Source organism: Trachemys scripta, chromosome 2 (genome assembly GCF_013100865.1).
Source record: "Trachemys scripta elegans isolate TJP31775 chromosome 2, CAS_Tse_1.0, whole genome shotgun sequence".
Classification (NCBI taxonomy): Eukaryota; Metazoa; Chordata; order Testudines; family Emydidae; genus Trachemys; species Trachemys scripta.
In genome coordinates, this window is record NC_048299.1 from 245204570 (window position 1) to 245219540 (window position 14971).

General features: G+C 38.1%; 1 protein-coding gene across 5 annotated transcripts in view; it reads left to right on the plus strand.

Moving 5' to 3' along the window:
- VPS13B (vacuolar protein sorting 13 homolog B) overlaps positions 1–14971 on the plus strand; it is a 948921-nt gene that overhangs the window by 898550 nt on the left and 35400 nt on the right. For all 5 annotated transcript variants that reach the window (XM_034763372.1, XM_034763367.1, XM_034763371.1 and 2 more), the window contains exons 48-54: positions 598–768; positions 2510–2711; positions 3946–4134; positions 4552–4698; positions 5644–5927; positions 9275–9402; positions 10399–10598. In XM_034763372.1, coding sequence (XP_034619263.1) covers positions 598–768; positions 2510–2711; positions 3946–4134; positions 4552–4698; positions 5644–5927; positions 9275–9402; positions 10399–10598 — 1321 coding nt within the window. The remainder of the gene's footprint in view (positions 1–597; positions 769–2509; positions 2712–3945; positions 4135–4551; positions 4699–5643; positions 5928–9274; positions 9403–10398; positions 10599–14971) is intronic.

A 14971-nucleotide genomic window follows, 5' to 3' on the forward strand; every position in this document is an offset into this window, starting at 1 on the left:
TGGGAGCATAAGCTTTCGTGGGTAAGAACCTCACTTCTTCAGATGCAAGTGAAGAAGTGAGGTTCTTACCCACGAAAGCTTATGCTCCCAATACTTCCGTTAGTCTCAAAGGTGCCACAGGACCCTCTGTTGCTTTTTACAGATTCAGACTAACACGGCTACCCCTCTGATACTACAGTAAAAAAGGAGTCATCATTTGTCATTTCACTTTCAGTGCACTACTTCCAAGAATATTCCCTTTCATTGCATGTATAGAACAGATAACTGCATGGGCTGCTGAAAATGATACGATGGAATATTGTAAACTGTGCAGTTCCTCTTACTGCACCCATATCTATTTATGTTGAGCATACAAATTAAGTGCGCCAGTTTGGGCATTTTGGGAAAAAAAGTTCCTACCATCTCCCGTGATGCCATATTCTACCAAGTTTTTGGGAGTCCATTTTCTGTTATATGTCTGGTTAATTTAATCCTGGTTGCCTATGAGATCATTCAGGTTTCAGAGTGCGCTCATAATGCTGCACTAAAGAAAATGTTAGCCATAGTTTGGACAACCTAGTGCTGTAATTGATTTCTGTTTCTGCTTTCATTTGACAGGGAGGAGGACGATCCATCAGAGTGTGCAGTTCCTATCTCAACAGCACTTATTAAACAGATAGCTACTAAATCCCATACAGGTGGCACTGTGAATCAGATACTCTCTGAGTTCTATGGGATTAATAGCTCTCCCCAGCCTGTGTGGCCATATAATAGAAAGGATTCAGAGAGGTAATATAGGCTTTGCTAAGTGTTGCCCACTGAGGTTGCATTGTCATGAAATTAAAGAAATACATATGCAAAAAGGCAATATGTTAAAAGACCCTACATATTTCAATTGTAATAAAGGATCTAAAAGCCTTTAATTTTGTTCATGCTTGTGTAACCGGCTGATAACTTTATAAATATTTTCTGTAGTTAGGAGCTTCAGAAATCATTGCAAATAACCTAATGATACATTTTTTTTATCAATTTTTCACCAAAATATCTTTTCCAAGTGAGCCTGTCTAGGTGTGCTATACACCATTAAAAAGTACATAGATTAGAGTAGTTAGCAAAAGTAGCTTTGGGTTTTTTGAGCTAAGCAACCAGTGAGCAAACAGCACAACTGACACATGTGGATTTATGACCAGAAAGGCAATTTGTTCATTAGTCTAGCTTTCCTCAAATGCAAGTGGTATTTAGCCAGTGGATCATTTTACTGATTTCCTTTATTTAATTTCCTTCTTCCTGTGGTTGTGCAAGCCAAGAGAAAATTTTCTTTCAGTTATTATGAGCCTAGAATAACTACTCTTCACTTGGTACTGAGGGATTGGTAGTACAACAACAAAAACATGTAAATGGTCTAACAGTCAGGACACTGAAATGTAGTTATGCGACGTGTCCTACACAATAACCACAGCTGATACATGGCTCAGGCCCTGATCCTGCAAAAACTTACATGCTTAACTTTAAGGACTTAAGTAGTCTCTTTGAAATCCATAGGACTAATCACATGCTTAAAGTTAATAACTGTTCATGTTGCTTATAGGATCAGGACCTGATTGAATACATCACTTCATAACAAGGCCCTCAGTTCACTAAGAACTAATCTTAGTCATATAAAAATTGTTGCCTATGGCTTGTTAAAGCCTAAAATCCTGCTGAGAGTTCTTGAGAATAGATAAGTAGGGTTTTTCAGTGGTAATGCAGTTACCCTAAAAACTCATTGTTAATCTGTTCTGGCTTCTGTTATAACTAGCTAGAGTTTTGTCCAGCTTCTAATCTTTACTATTAAGCTACTCATTTGGAAGTAACTAAAAAACATAGAAGCAGCTGTCTTTACAGTACTTTATTTACTAGAGAAAGTTAGTGAGAATCAGTTTCCTTTTTTTGTGTATGGTTAGCCAGATTTGTGAAAACAAGTTGTAAGGACTATATCTAGTTTAAGTCATAGGTGATATTCAAACATATCTTTACCTATGTTTGAATACCATATATGACATCTGTACTGATTTTTTAAACTGACAACAGAGTTTAAAGAATTTAGATCAGCTCAGAGACTGCTCAAAACTACATTATAGGGGCCATATCAGCCTTGCTTGCCCTCAGAATTGAGGAGTCTCAACCATTTTTTGTGGTTCCAGCACCTCTACTGTGACCAGCAGAGACTGTTGTTTATGCAAATGTGATTTTTACAACCACTAAAATTGGCAGGAAGTAGTCAGAGCAGGTGTAGTCGGGATACTACTTTTAATGGTTTTTTTTTTAATTGATCAGATTTCAAATTGATTGTCCCTTTAATAAATTCCTGCTTTTACAACCTACACTTAGGGCCAGCTTTTTCCTGACAGTATCTCTATGCATTTCAGAATGATATGTCATGATGAGGTATTGCAGAATAATTTCTGAGTAGCTAGAATGATTAAATGCAATTTTAACATTGAATTAATAATTTTCTTTTCTTTTTCTTTTGATATGTTATTTGGAACAGTAATGAACAGCTCACTCAGTGGGATAGCCCAATGCGGGTGAAGCTGTCAGTGTGGAAGCCATGTGTTAAAACTCTGCTGATAGAACTCCTGCCCTGGGCTCTGCTTAACAATCAGTCCAAATGGGATCTCTGGCTATTTGAAGGAGAGAAGATAGTTCTGCAGATACCTGCTGGGAAAACAATTATACCTCCAAATTTCCAGGTAGCCATACTGTTCAAGTTAACACACACAAGTTTTCTAAACATTCAAACCTTATTTCAAGGCTATATTTCAATCCAAATGGTCCACATGTTCTTGCTGCATTCTAGTCCATATGTGTACCAGTAATATGGTTATGGTCCGGGTATAAATATGAACTGGAATCTGCCATGCTGATTGGACAAAATAAACAGATGTAGTCCAAGGCAGTTTGGCAGGACATGGTGCAATACAGTGATTGACAAGTTAAGGTTGCTGCACAATATGGCTCACAGATGCCCATGAAAAAATCTGCTTTGAGAGTATAGAGCAGATCTTGCATGCTAGGTGAGCTACTCTCCTAACCTATGCACAGACAGATTGCATTCTTCACTGTTTCCTTCTGGCTATCTGTAGTGCCTACTTGATTCTAATTATGTGTTATCAATACTTGGGAGAATCTGGCTCTGCCATCCAGCTAACCAGTGGTGGGTGTTGACCACCATGGAAGATTTCACTGCTATCTTCCCACTGTCCCAGTAGCCAGTTGCACAGCTACCTTCCTAATTGCACAATGCCAGGTGCAAAGGCTACTTTGTCCTTATGTATATACATTGGCTTAGGTGGCACAGCTGATGGCCTGGGAAGAATGTTTGTCTTGAGAGTAATTTATTTCATGACTTGTGCTGTGTATGTAGTATGTGCTTTCAAGAACGTTGATGATGTCTGTTGTGATAAAGGTGGATTTCAAATGTGGGAGATGGGAGGACTGCTCAAGTATACATCCTCCAACTTGAATTTGGTTCACAAAATAGATTTAGTTGGATTTTCCCTTTGACGTGCCTTCTTTTTGGCCACCCATACACTTTTCTTATCACAACTCCCAACCTGTTATCTGAGTTTAAGCAGAATTAAACTTAATTTGCATGTCAACTCAGTGCCTCATCAGTGCAAGTTATACAACTTTGTGGCATATAACTGTTTTCTGGATATATTGCTTTGGTTGATTAGCTACACCACCTTGTATTTGCCACTAAATTTTACCAGTAATTTATAAGATATTTATACAGTAGCATCAGCATGTCCCTTATAAAATGTATACTGTATAGAGAGAATTAAAGGGGGGAAATACAGGTCTGCAGAAAAGCAATAAAGGAAGTTGGTTTTAGGTATATGCATACTTGACAATTACTGTTAACTGTAGTATGAGTGTAAAAGTTAGCAGAAAGTTCTGAATATGGTTATTTTCCATTTACAGGAAGCTTTTCAAATTGGAATATACTGGGCAAACACTAACACTGTGCACAAATCAGTGGCAATCAAACTAGTTCATAACATAACATCTCCAAAATGGAAGGATGCAGACAATGGGGAAGTGGTAACACTGGATGAAGAAGGGTTTGTTGAAGCTGAAATAAAACTTGGTGCCTTCCCAGGTCATAAAAAGGTGAGGAAGACATTGTGACGATTTATAACTTTATCATTTCAAACAGAGAATAATCAAACATCAGATGAAAGCTGTCAAATACATAACAATGCACAAACTTTGCTCAAAAATATGTTAATAGATTCAAAAGCATAATGCAAAAATAAATAATGGATCAAATGTAATTTAAAGCTTAGATCATCTATAAAATGCACAACATCGCTTTAAGCAAATTAAAATGATGAATTCTCAGTCTTCTTTGAAAAATATTGACTGATGCAACTAACGGGAATTCTGCTTAGAAATTTGATGCAGATCAGGTTATAATGTAGAGGAATTAAGACAGGGTCTCCAGCCTAAAATATTGTTTTCTTACTGTATTACAAAAACTTTGTTGTTTTTATGTCTGTTAACATATTCTTTTAAATTATCCTGCAGTTGTGTCAGTTCTGCATTTCCTCTATGGTTCAGCATGGTATTCAAATTCTACAGATTGAAGATAAGACAACTGTAATCAACAATACATCATACTATATCTATTGTATACCACAGCTGTCTGTTTCAAGGCCTCAGTCAGGAGAGGAGGTAGAGTATTTTGGATATTATTTTTCTTTGGCTTCTGCAATAGGCAGGCATTGATATTTATTTAAAGTCTCAAATTTGTCTTGCAAAAATTTAACAGAAAAAAGTTAAGAGTTAATAAAGATAAGTAATTTCATATTGTTTTAATTAAAAACAGGGAAGCTATGGTAAATTCAGCTACGGTAATTAACTGTGATCGATATCTGTGCAAAGTAGCAGATCCCTACACATTGCAGGATTAGTTCTGCCTGCTTTCCATCTGTTCAGAGAATGAAGACCATTGCTGTAATATAGGCGGTATAATCCATAATAGCTGTTGAAGTACTTCTGAGAATTTGTACTAAGTTCACATGTAGAAGAGGTACATCTTCTTTGCAGGATGAAATATTTGAGGTACTCTTTTTAGACAACTCCAATACCTGATCATAAGCCATGGGTCTGTAGATATTCCCCAAGTTTATGTATTCCAAGGAGTGAAATATTCATTCATTAATATAAGTTTTCTGTGACAGCACTGTATGTTTAGGAAATAAGCATACAGTAAGCAGAATGCATGCAGGCACAAATATATTGTTAATCAGTCATTTATTTATTGATTAGGGCATGCAGGTAAATGAACAACAGACATATGGAAGGTATTTAAGGGGCGGGCTGCAACTTTATTAATTTAACACTGGGGAGGGGCACTATATGCCCACCCCCTGCTGTCTCATGCCAGGCAGATCAGAATTTAACTCATTGACTTAAATTTGATAGCTTGGGTGTAATGGGACAGAATATGAGGACAGAATATGGCTGAATATCTGTTGAATCCTGCAGCCCCATTGATGCTGTACTTTTAGTTACAGTTTTCTAATTGGGAACTTATAACTGTTCACGGTAAAAGTTAAATATCAATGGACTGTTATGACCCAACATGTTTTTGCATTATCTTCTTTTTCTTTCCAGTATTTACACATACCAGACAGTACTGCATTCAGCATCTGCCCAGCTGGGGAGCCACCTACTGAAAAATTGAGCTCTGTTCCTTGCTGGGACCTGATGTCAGACATCAGTCAGTCAACTTCAGAAGTGTCCCTTTTTCAAAAGCACATATTGCTAAGTTTCAATCCAGTTGTGTGTGCTGACAGCTCACGGTGCTGGAGCCTGCCAGCTGTGATTAGACCAGAGTTTCCTAGACAGAGTGTGTCAGTACCCATTGGAGTTTGTAATGAAAATGGATTTTGTACCAGGTAAATTGAATAAATGTGAATGACGTTCTTCTTTGACTGTCAGTATAAAGCATTATCTAGAAACAAAGCATAAGAGATTAATAGAAAAGTTAAAATAACAACATATGTCCACCATATGTAAAGTCAAATCTCACTTTAATTTAAAAAAACTGTAACTGTTTGATGTTTTAGACACTTTTAATAAATGGTTGAATGTTATGATCATGTACAACTTGTACTATTTTACTATTTACATCGCTCCTCCTTTTACATGTATAATACTATACAGAATAAGAGAGAATGAAAAGAAGTCTTTTCAACATTTTTGAAAATTTGCATGAAATAATACAAATTAAGAGTTGGAAGTACAATGTTAAGTAATATAATTCCAAACTATAGGTTTTGTTTTTAAAAGAGTTGACCAAACCAAATATTATAGAAATGCTTTCAGGATTATCTTCAGTCAATGAAAACAATTTTTAGTTTGGATTTATACAATTCTGTGCAGTGTATGAAACCCAAATATTACAGCATTTAGAGCCAGGAAATGAAACTGACTGAGAGGGATTTTATTGTCCAGGTTAAATGAAATGCAAAAAGTAAGCAAATGGAGTAAATGGTGAAAAATATAATTGGTTTAAAAATCATTTCAGTTTTATTAATCTAAGTTGTTAGTAGCACAGGAAAGAAAAAATGTTGGTTATTTTTAATATAACTTTGTAGTAGCCCTTTGAGAAACATGCTGAAAAATAAATAATGAAGTAGAATTGGAAACATTTTCTGTACTTTTTCTCTCTCCAAATATTTCTAGAAATCCTAAGAGAACTTGAGAAGATGTTTTCTTTGTCCAGAGATTTTGTGATCCACTATATTTTAACCATGTAATTTTTAATTTGTTTAACCATTTAAATTTTTAATCTACCAATTTGGGAAGTATCTTTGAAAGCTATGCAAAAATGTACAATAACATTTAATAAGAAGAGTAAGAGAGAAGAGCAGGAAAAACAACATTGGGAATAAACTGTTTTGAGAATGTAGCAAGAAAAGATCTCTAAGTTTTAAAGCTTGCTATATCCAAATATGTATTCTCCTTTCAAAACAAGAAATGCCTCCAGCAAGTTAAAAATAACACTCCTGCGATGTAGGAGACCTGACTTTCATTTCCAGACCTGAGGTCTGATTCTGCTCTCACTTATGCAGGTGTAAATGAGAAATAAATTCACTAAAATCAGTGATGCTACATCACTGCAAGTGAGTCATATAGTCTTTCTTTCACTTGGCCAGCAGAGGTGGGAGGGGTTTTGGAGGCAACATACTCAGTCTATATGGAATAAGGTGGGAATACCTCATATCATTCAATTACTCAACAGCAATTCCTCTAGATAATTTAGAAGTGATATTGGTGGATTCCAGAGATACACATGCAGACTTCAGGTGGAATGATCTAGCAAAAATAGGGTTCCTAAGAGCGGGGAAGAATAATGTGAGGTTCTGATGGGGATGAAGGATCCATACCACTCCCTTTCAAAAACTGGCATAGTCATATTTTAGACCTGTTATTTCATAAAAATCACTTTAAAGAAGCAGATTTTCAGAAGTGGCCATTAAAATTGCACATTCAAGTAAGCAGTTGTGTGTGCAAATCAGGAAATGGTACCTCTTATTCACTAATGATAATCCACAATTAATTGATTTTCTTTTTTAAATTGCAACAGTAGTGATCCAAAATGCTAGAATTTAAAATACTGAGATTGTTATGGATCATTACTGCAAAGTATTGTGTTGTTGTATTTTTCAAATAATATTTACATGTACAAAAACATTTTTTAAAATAGCATTTATATGTACGTGCAAATTTTCCTGAGCTGTTTCAGAAGTCAATTTTCAAAATTTGGCCCCAAAATTCTCATTATTTTCAGTTCCTATAAGTCTGCAGTTTAAGGCTCTGACCCTGCAAGCATGCAGGTACTTAATTTTGAACACAGGAGTAGTCCCATTAAAGTCAGTTTATTCTCTAATGTTGTCCTATTTTTCTCTTGTCTTTCTTTTAAAATGTATTGTCAGTAGGACTTCTCACATGCTTAATCATAGGACTGAAAGGGACCTCGAGAGGTCATCTATTCCAGTCCCCTGCACTCATGGCAGGACTAAGTATTATTTAGACCTTTCCTGACACGTTTTTGTCTAACCTGCTCTTCAAAATCTCCAATGATGGAGATTCCACAACCTCCCTAGGCAATTTATTCCAATGCTTAACCACCCTGACAGTTAGGAAGTTTTTCCTAATGTCCAACCTAAACCTCCCTTGCTGCAATTTAAGCCCATTGCTTCTTGTCCTATCCTCAGAGGGTAAGAAGAACAATTCTTCTCCCTTCTCCTTGTAACAACCTTTTATGTACACCGCTACCCCTATATAACATGACCCGATATAACACGAATTTGAATATAACGCGGTAAAGCAGTGCTCCGGGGGGGCGGGGCTGCGCACTCCAGTGGATAAAAGCAAGTTCGATATAATGCGGTTTCACCTATAACGTGGTAAGATTTTTTGGCTCCCGAGGACAGCGTTATATTGAGGTAGAGGTGTACTTGAAAACTGTTATCATGTCCCCTCTCAGTCTTCTCTTCTCCAGACTAAACAAACCCAATTTTTTCAATCTTCCCTCATAGGTCATGTTTTCTAGACCTTTAATCATTTGTGTTGCTCTTCTCTGGACTTTCTCCAATTTGTTCACATCTTTCCTGAAATGTGGCACCCAGAACTGGACACAATACTTCAGTTGAGGCCTAATCAGTGTAGAATAGAGTAGAATAATTATTTCTTGTGTCTTGCTTACAACACTCTTGCTAATATATCCCAGAATGATGTTCGCTTTTTTTTGCAACGGTGTTATACTGTTGACTCATATTTAGCTTGTGGTCCACTATGACCCCCATATCCCTTTCCGCAGTACTCCTTCCTAGGCAATCATTTTCCATTTTGTATGTATGCAACTGATTGTTCCCTCCTAAGTGGAGTACTTTGCCTTTGTCCTTACTGAATTTCATCCTATTTACTTCAGACCATTTCTCCAATTTGTCCAGATCATTTTGAATTATAATCCTATCCTCCAAAGCACTTGCAATCCCTCCCAGCTTGGTATTGTCTGAAAACTTTATAAGTGTAGTCTCTATGCCATTATCTAAATCATTGATGAAGATATTGAACAGAACTGGACCCAGAACTGATCCCTGCAGGACTAGTGCATAAGTGTCTGCAGAATTGGGCCTAAGAGTGAAAAATCGTACAAAGGGGGTGTTGTTAATAGTAAATTTGAAGTTCATCCAAAGAATTATATGATCATATGTATAATGTTTTTCTGTTGTAGAGCCATAGCATTGACTTATCAAGAGCATCTTGGGGTGACATACTTAACTCTTACGGAAGACCCTAGTCCTCGCATAATTATCCATAACAGGTGTTCTGTCTCATTGCTTATAAAGGAGAACATCAAAGGTATGGAATTTGTTACAGCATAGTAATCAAAACCAAAACCTTGTCATCATAAAACCATTATGCTCTTTATCTCTACTGTACGTTTTACGTCTGTAGGTGCTATAGTTATGACCATCACTGGATGGAGAATGGTAATTCCGTTTTGCTGAGGATCGATGTCCAGATTTTTAAAGCTATTTAAGCATTGTGGTACTCAGCATTGCAATGCCTAACTGATTTAGGAGCTTCCGTCTCATTTTCAAAACTGAATCAGGTGCTTGGGAGCCTAATTCCCATTGGAATGAGACATAGGCTCCTAAATCGGTTAGGCGTTGCAATGCTGTGCGCTGCAACACCTAAATGCCTTTAAAAATTTGAGCCTTAGTGATTTCAAACTACTGGTTCATTTCGATTCAGAACGAGAACCTAAAATTTGAAATTCTCGACAAAATGGAATTACCATTCTCTGCCCTGCTTTACAGGGAGTCACAGCTTTGCAGCAGTCCACCTGGCGGGCTGTCCAGGAGCTGAGGAGCCTACAAGTCTTGGGAGCGTGAGCAGTCAAGAAGTCAGGCATCTGGGCTGCCAAGGAGCTGCAAGCCTGGTAGCCAAGGCTTCCAGCTTCAGAGGAGCCAGGAGCATGGAAACTCAGGTTCCCCAGTAGCCCACCTGATGAGCCGGGCGGGTAAACTGGCAGGAAACTGGGCAGGTTTCAGTGGAATTCATTGAAATTGACATGTCCCCACAGGACATTTGGATTTTGACCAATTGACAAATTCTGACAAAAAAATATTTGTTGAATAATTTTCAGTCCGCTCTAGCTATGACAAATTACTGTACTGAATAATATAAGTTGCAGGAAAAAAAATGTTTTAAAACAAAAACCAAACATAAAAGACAAAGGTGTGCTTTTTTTGTAGTAGAAAAATCTCTTGTACTTGTAAACATGTGGGTTTTGATTCTGCTGTCAGTACAAACAGTTGAAGAGCCTAATCTAGACATTTTGTAAAATTTCAGACACACCAAAGTTTGAAGTTTATTGCAAGAAGATTCCAGCTGAATGTTCTATTCATCATGAGCTTTATCATCAAGTCTCCAGCTACCCAGATTGCAAAACCAAGGACCTGCTGCCCAGCATTCTTCTGAAAGTGATATCAACAGATGAACTATCAAATGAATGGAGTGATTTTGTGGACATTAATAATCAAGGAACACAGGTAAATCATTAAAAAATATTTCTCAACTTAGAGGGTAAATGTCTTTAAAATGTGGGATAAATGGCCTAAACCAGGCGCACAATAGTAAGTAGGCATCTCCACATGTAAAGGCAAATTCACAGGGAAATGTATTTTTTTCCATCATGTTAGACCTTCAAAGATCAATACTTCTAGGGTTTTTGCACCGAACACTGCCCAGATGAGTATAGTCATTTTGCTTTTGAAATTTACAATGGTAGAACTATATTCTGCATCTGCACAGAACCAAACTACATGCTAAACATGTAATTACCTTTTTGGTGCATGGCCCTGGTAGTTGTGTTTTCTGTTTAAGTCCTAGGAGCTCCCTCCAAGCCTGTATTTGTTGACATTTTAGATCCTGCCTCAGTTCAGGGGACTGGATTAGATGGCCTATCAAGGTCCCTTCCAGTCTGACATTTCTATGATTTTATGATTATTGTTTACCTTCTCATAAGCAAACTAGGGAAATATGGACAATATGAAATTAGTAAAAGGTGGATGTACATCAGTTGAATAACCATACTCAGAGAGAACTTATCACTGGTTTGCTGTCAAATTGGAAAGATGTATCTAGTGGAATCCCGTTGGGGTCCGTCCTGGGTCTAGAACTAGTCAACATTTTCACTAGTGACTTTGATAATGGAGTGGAGATTATGCTTATAAAATTCGTGCATGACAACAAGCTGGGAGGGGTTACAAGAACTTTGAAAAAGAGTATTAAAATTAAAAATTACCTTGACAAATTGGAGAATTGGTCTGAAGTTGTCAAGATGAAATTCAATAAAGACAAGTGCAAACTACTGCATTTAGCAAGAAAAAATCAAATGTACAAATACAAAATGGGGAGTAACTGGGTAAGCAGTAGTACTGCAAAAAGGATCTGGGGTTATAGTGGATCACAAATTGAACATGAACCAACAATATGATGTTGTGAAAAAATCAAATATCCATCTGGGGGGTATTAACAGAAGTGTTGTATGTAAGATGCAGTATATGATTATTCCACTTGGCACTGGCAGGGCCTCAGCTGGAGTACTGTGTCTGGTTTTGGGTGCCTCATTTTAACAAAGATGTGGACAAACTGGAGAGAGTCTCAAGGAGAGCAACAAAAATAATAAAAGGGTTAGAAAATCTGACCTATGAAGAACGGTTTAAAAACTGGGCATATTTAGTCTAGAGAAGAGAACACTGAGATGAGAAGTCTTCAAATATGTTAAGGGCTGTTATAAAGAGGACAATGATCAATTGTTCTCCAGGTCCACATAAGGTAGGACAAGAGAATGAGCTTAATCTGCAGCAAGGGAAATATAGGTTAGATATTAGGGAAAGCTTTCTAACTTAAGAACTGGAAAAGGTTATCAAGGAAGGTTGTGGAATTCCTGTCACTGGAAATTTTAAAGAACTTGTTAAATAAATATCTGTCAGGGATGGTCTAGGTTTATTTGGTCCTCTGTCACCATGGGGGAATGGATTAGATGACCTCTTGAGGGACATTCCAGCCCTATATTTGTATGATTCTGTTATTCATGCATAGCTATTTTTATGACAAATAATACAAATTTTCCAGTTTTAAATTATGTCGCTCCTTTTTCATACTCCCAGATGCCTTGTTGTAAAAATTACTTGGTCTAGACACATCAATCTTGAGAAACTCTGCCCTCTTGAAGCAAATATATGCAAGATCCAACAGAGTAAATTTCTCTCATTTAGTAACTTCACTATTCCAGCTTCCTTATCCTTCCAAATCCCACAGGACCCTTCATTGTCATTCTCCTTCTGCTTCTTCATGGGAATGAAGTTTATGTTTATACAAACGGGGGGTTATTTTATTCTTCAATTGGCTTTTCTCCTGTTTTGAGGTAAATGAAAACTTCCTTGCCTGGGATAGTGGTGTGTGTGTGTGGTGTTTTTTTTTTTTTTTTTTTACAGAAATTTGTCCATCTTTAAAGTAATTAGCATACATGGAATCAACACAAACAGCTTTGCCACTTAAAAAAATATAGTAATTTCAGATGTTTTCCTTTGGGACCACTCACAAAATGTTCCTGATTATTAACTGGTATGTTAATTAGCAAGTAGTTCAGCTGAGTTCAGCAAGCCAGTCAACAATGCAAGGTTTCAAATTCCAGTCATTGATATTATGCCAGTCCAGTGTTCTTTATAGAAATCAGGCTCAAAGAAAGAATTAGATGCTTTGAAAGCATTTGGGGATCCTATCCTAGTGGAGGAATTCTTTCCAATTAAAAATTCTGATACTTCAGACCCTCAGCTTGCTTAACTCAAACTTTAAAAGTCCCTTTGACTTACTGGTATGAAACATCTCAATTTCTTGGACTTTCTGAACCCAAAGCATTGAGGCTAATAACAAAACTTTCTTTGCTCAATGATGAAGTGTTACTTGAGTAAGCAGAATTTAAAAAAAAATCAATCCAAGATTACACTTTGAAATTGTTTATGTACTATGTTGGTATTTTGTGTCCATACTGTAACTACTCCACTTAATGATCTACCTTAAAAATAAAGAGATGGCTGCAGCGATCTTAATTCTGTTTCTCTATAGGAAAATACTAGATGTTGTTGCAGGTGTGTGATAATTTAAGTTTTAAACATAACAGCAACTAGCACAAGTCTGCATGTACTTTACATTATATGCAAAGATATTTGTTGGTTGTTTGGTCCAATGATAGTTTGTACATTGGTGTTGTTGCCTAATTCACTGAGTGGTTATTGATTATTGGTTATTGCTTATATTGATTGTTAAGGACTTCCATTTAATCAATGATTGAATCTCTAAGTTTGAAACGTTCTAGTCTCTGAATCAGGCACAACAGAATTAAGTTTAGTGTCTGGTTGGGAACCCCAAACGTGCACAATGACAACACTCACATTGAGGGCAAAGCTTTAAATACACCTCTACCTCGATATAACGCTGTCCTCGGGAGCCAAAAAATCTTACTGCGTTATAGGTGAAACCGTGTTATATTGAACTTGCTTTGATCCACCGGAGTGCGCAGCCGCGCCCCCCACCCTGCGGAGCACTGCTTTCCGCGTTATATCCGAATTCGTTTTATATCAGGTAGCGTTATATCGAGGTAGACGTGTACTTGTATTAGTATAATTAATAAAAACACAGATGTTCCAAACCAAATGAGAATGTAGCTGTAATGTAAAATTAAGGTGCTGTCCTAACACCATACCTTACACATACTTACCCCTTCTTGTGGAAACTTAGTGGTAAGAGACAGGCAGTTATCCATGGCATGCCATACAAGTCTGATGGTCATGATCTCGAGGCCTACATGGTGATTGGGCCTATTATAGGTCTTGGTGACTGCTATGAATATTCATGTTGATGCCCAGCTTTCTTTGTTCATAACCAACTTCCTCACCATAATAATGTTGTGGTGTCCTTATCCTATAGGTTAGTATATTAATGATCTCAACTTAGCATATACATCATTCATTGCGAAGGCAAGTTTGTGTTTGTACTTTTTTCAGATGTTCCTATCCTAAAATATCCAAAGCTGATGTTAGTTCATATTCCTGTGGTTGCCTGGTACAAAAAAAATCTCCTAAGCATGATATATTCCCTGTTCCCCCAATAACTCAGAGTCACTGTTGAGTAACTTGCTTATGCTAAGGTTCATAGGCTTCAAAGCCTTAAGCTAAATATATTATAGGGTGTAGGCCTGTAGGTTTCTTGCATTAGTGTGATATACAATATCTTTAAACTAGCTCTGTGGGCTACAGTGATTCCTTCAGAATATCTAAGGCAGGGGTCGGCAACCTATGGCACGCATGCCAAACATGGCACGCGAGCCGATTTTGAGTGGCACGCAGCTCGCTGGCGGCCCCCAGCCCCACTCAGCCCCCCCGCCCACTGATCTCCCCTGCGGGGGCAGGAGGCAGAAGTTTGGTTCTGTGGCAGCCAAGCTTCCCCCCTCCCGCACTTCTTCCCCCAGCGTGGTGCTTTCCTGCCCCTCCTCCTCTCCTTCCCTGGCCAATCAGCTGATGGCCCTAGCGAGGGGGAGGGGGAAGAACAGCAGCGTGCACACAGCACCATAGAGGAGGCAGAGATAGGTAGGGACGGAGCCTGGGGGAAGGGGGTGGAACAGGGCATATCCCTTCCAGCCCCCTGCCATGAGCCGGTCTGCGCAGGGGGCTGGGAGCACCCCCACGAGCCGAGCACCCCAGCCCTTTGCCCTGACCCCCCACACACACACTCAGCCTTCTGCCCCGCACCCCCCACCCTCCCAAGCCCTCTGCCCTGAACCCCAACACACACCCAGCCTTCTGCCCTGCACCCCCACAGCCCCATCCCTCTGCCCTGAACTCCCCACAGCCCCATCAGT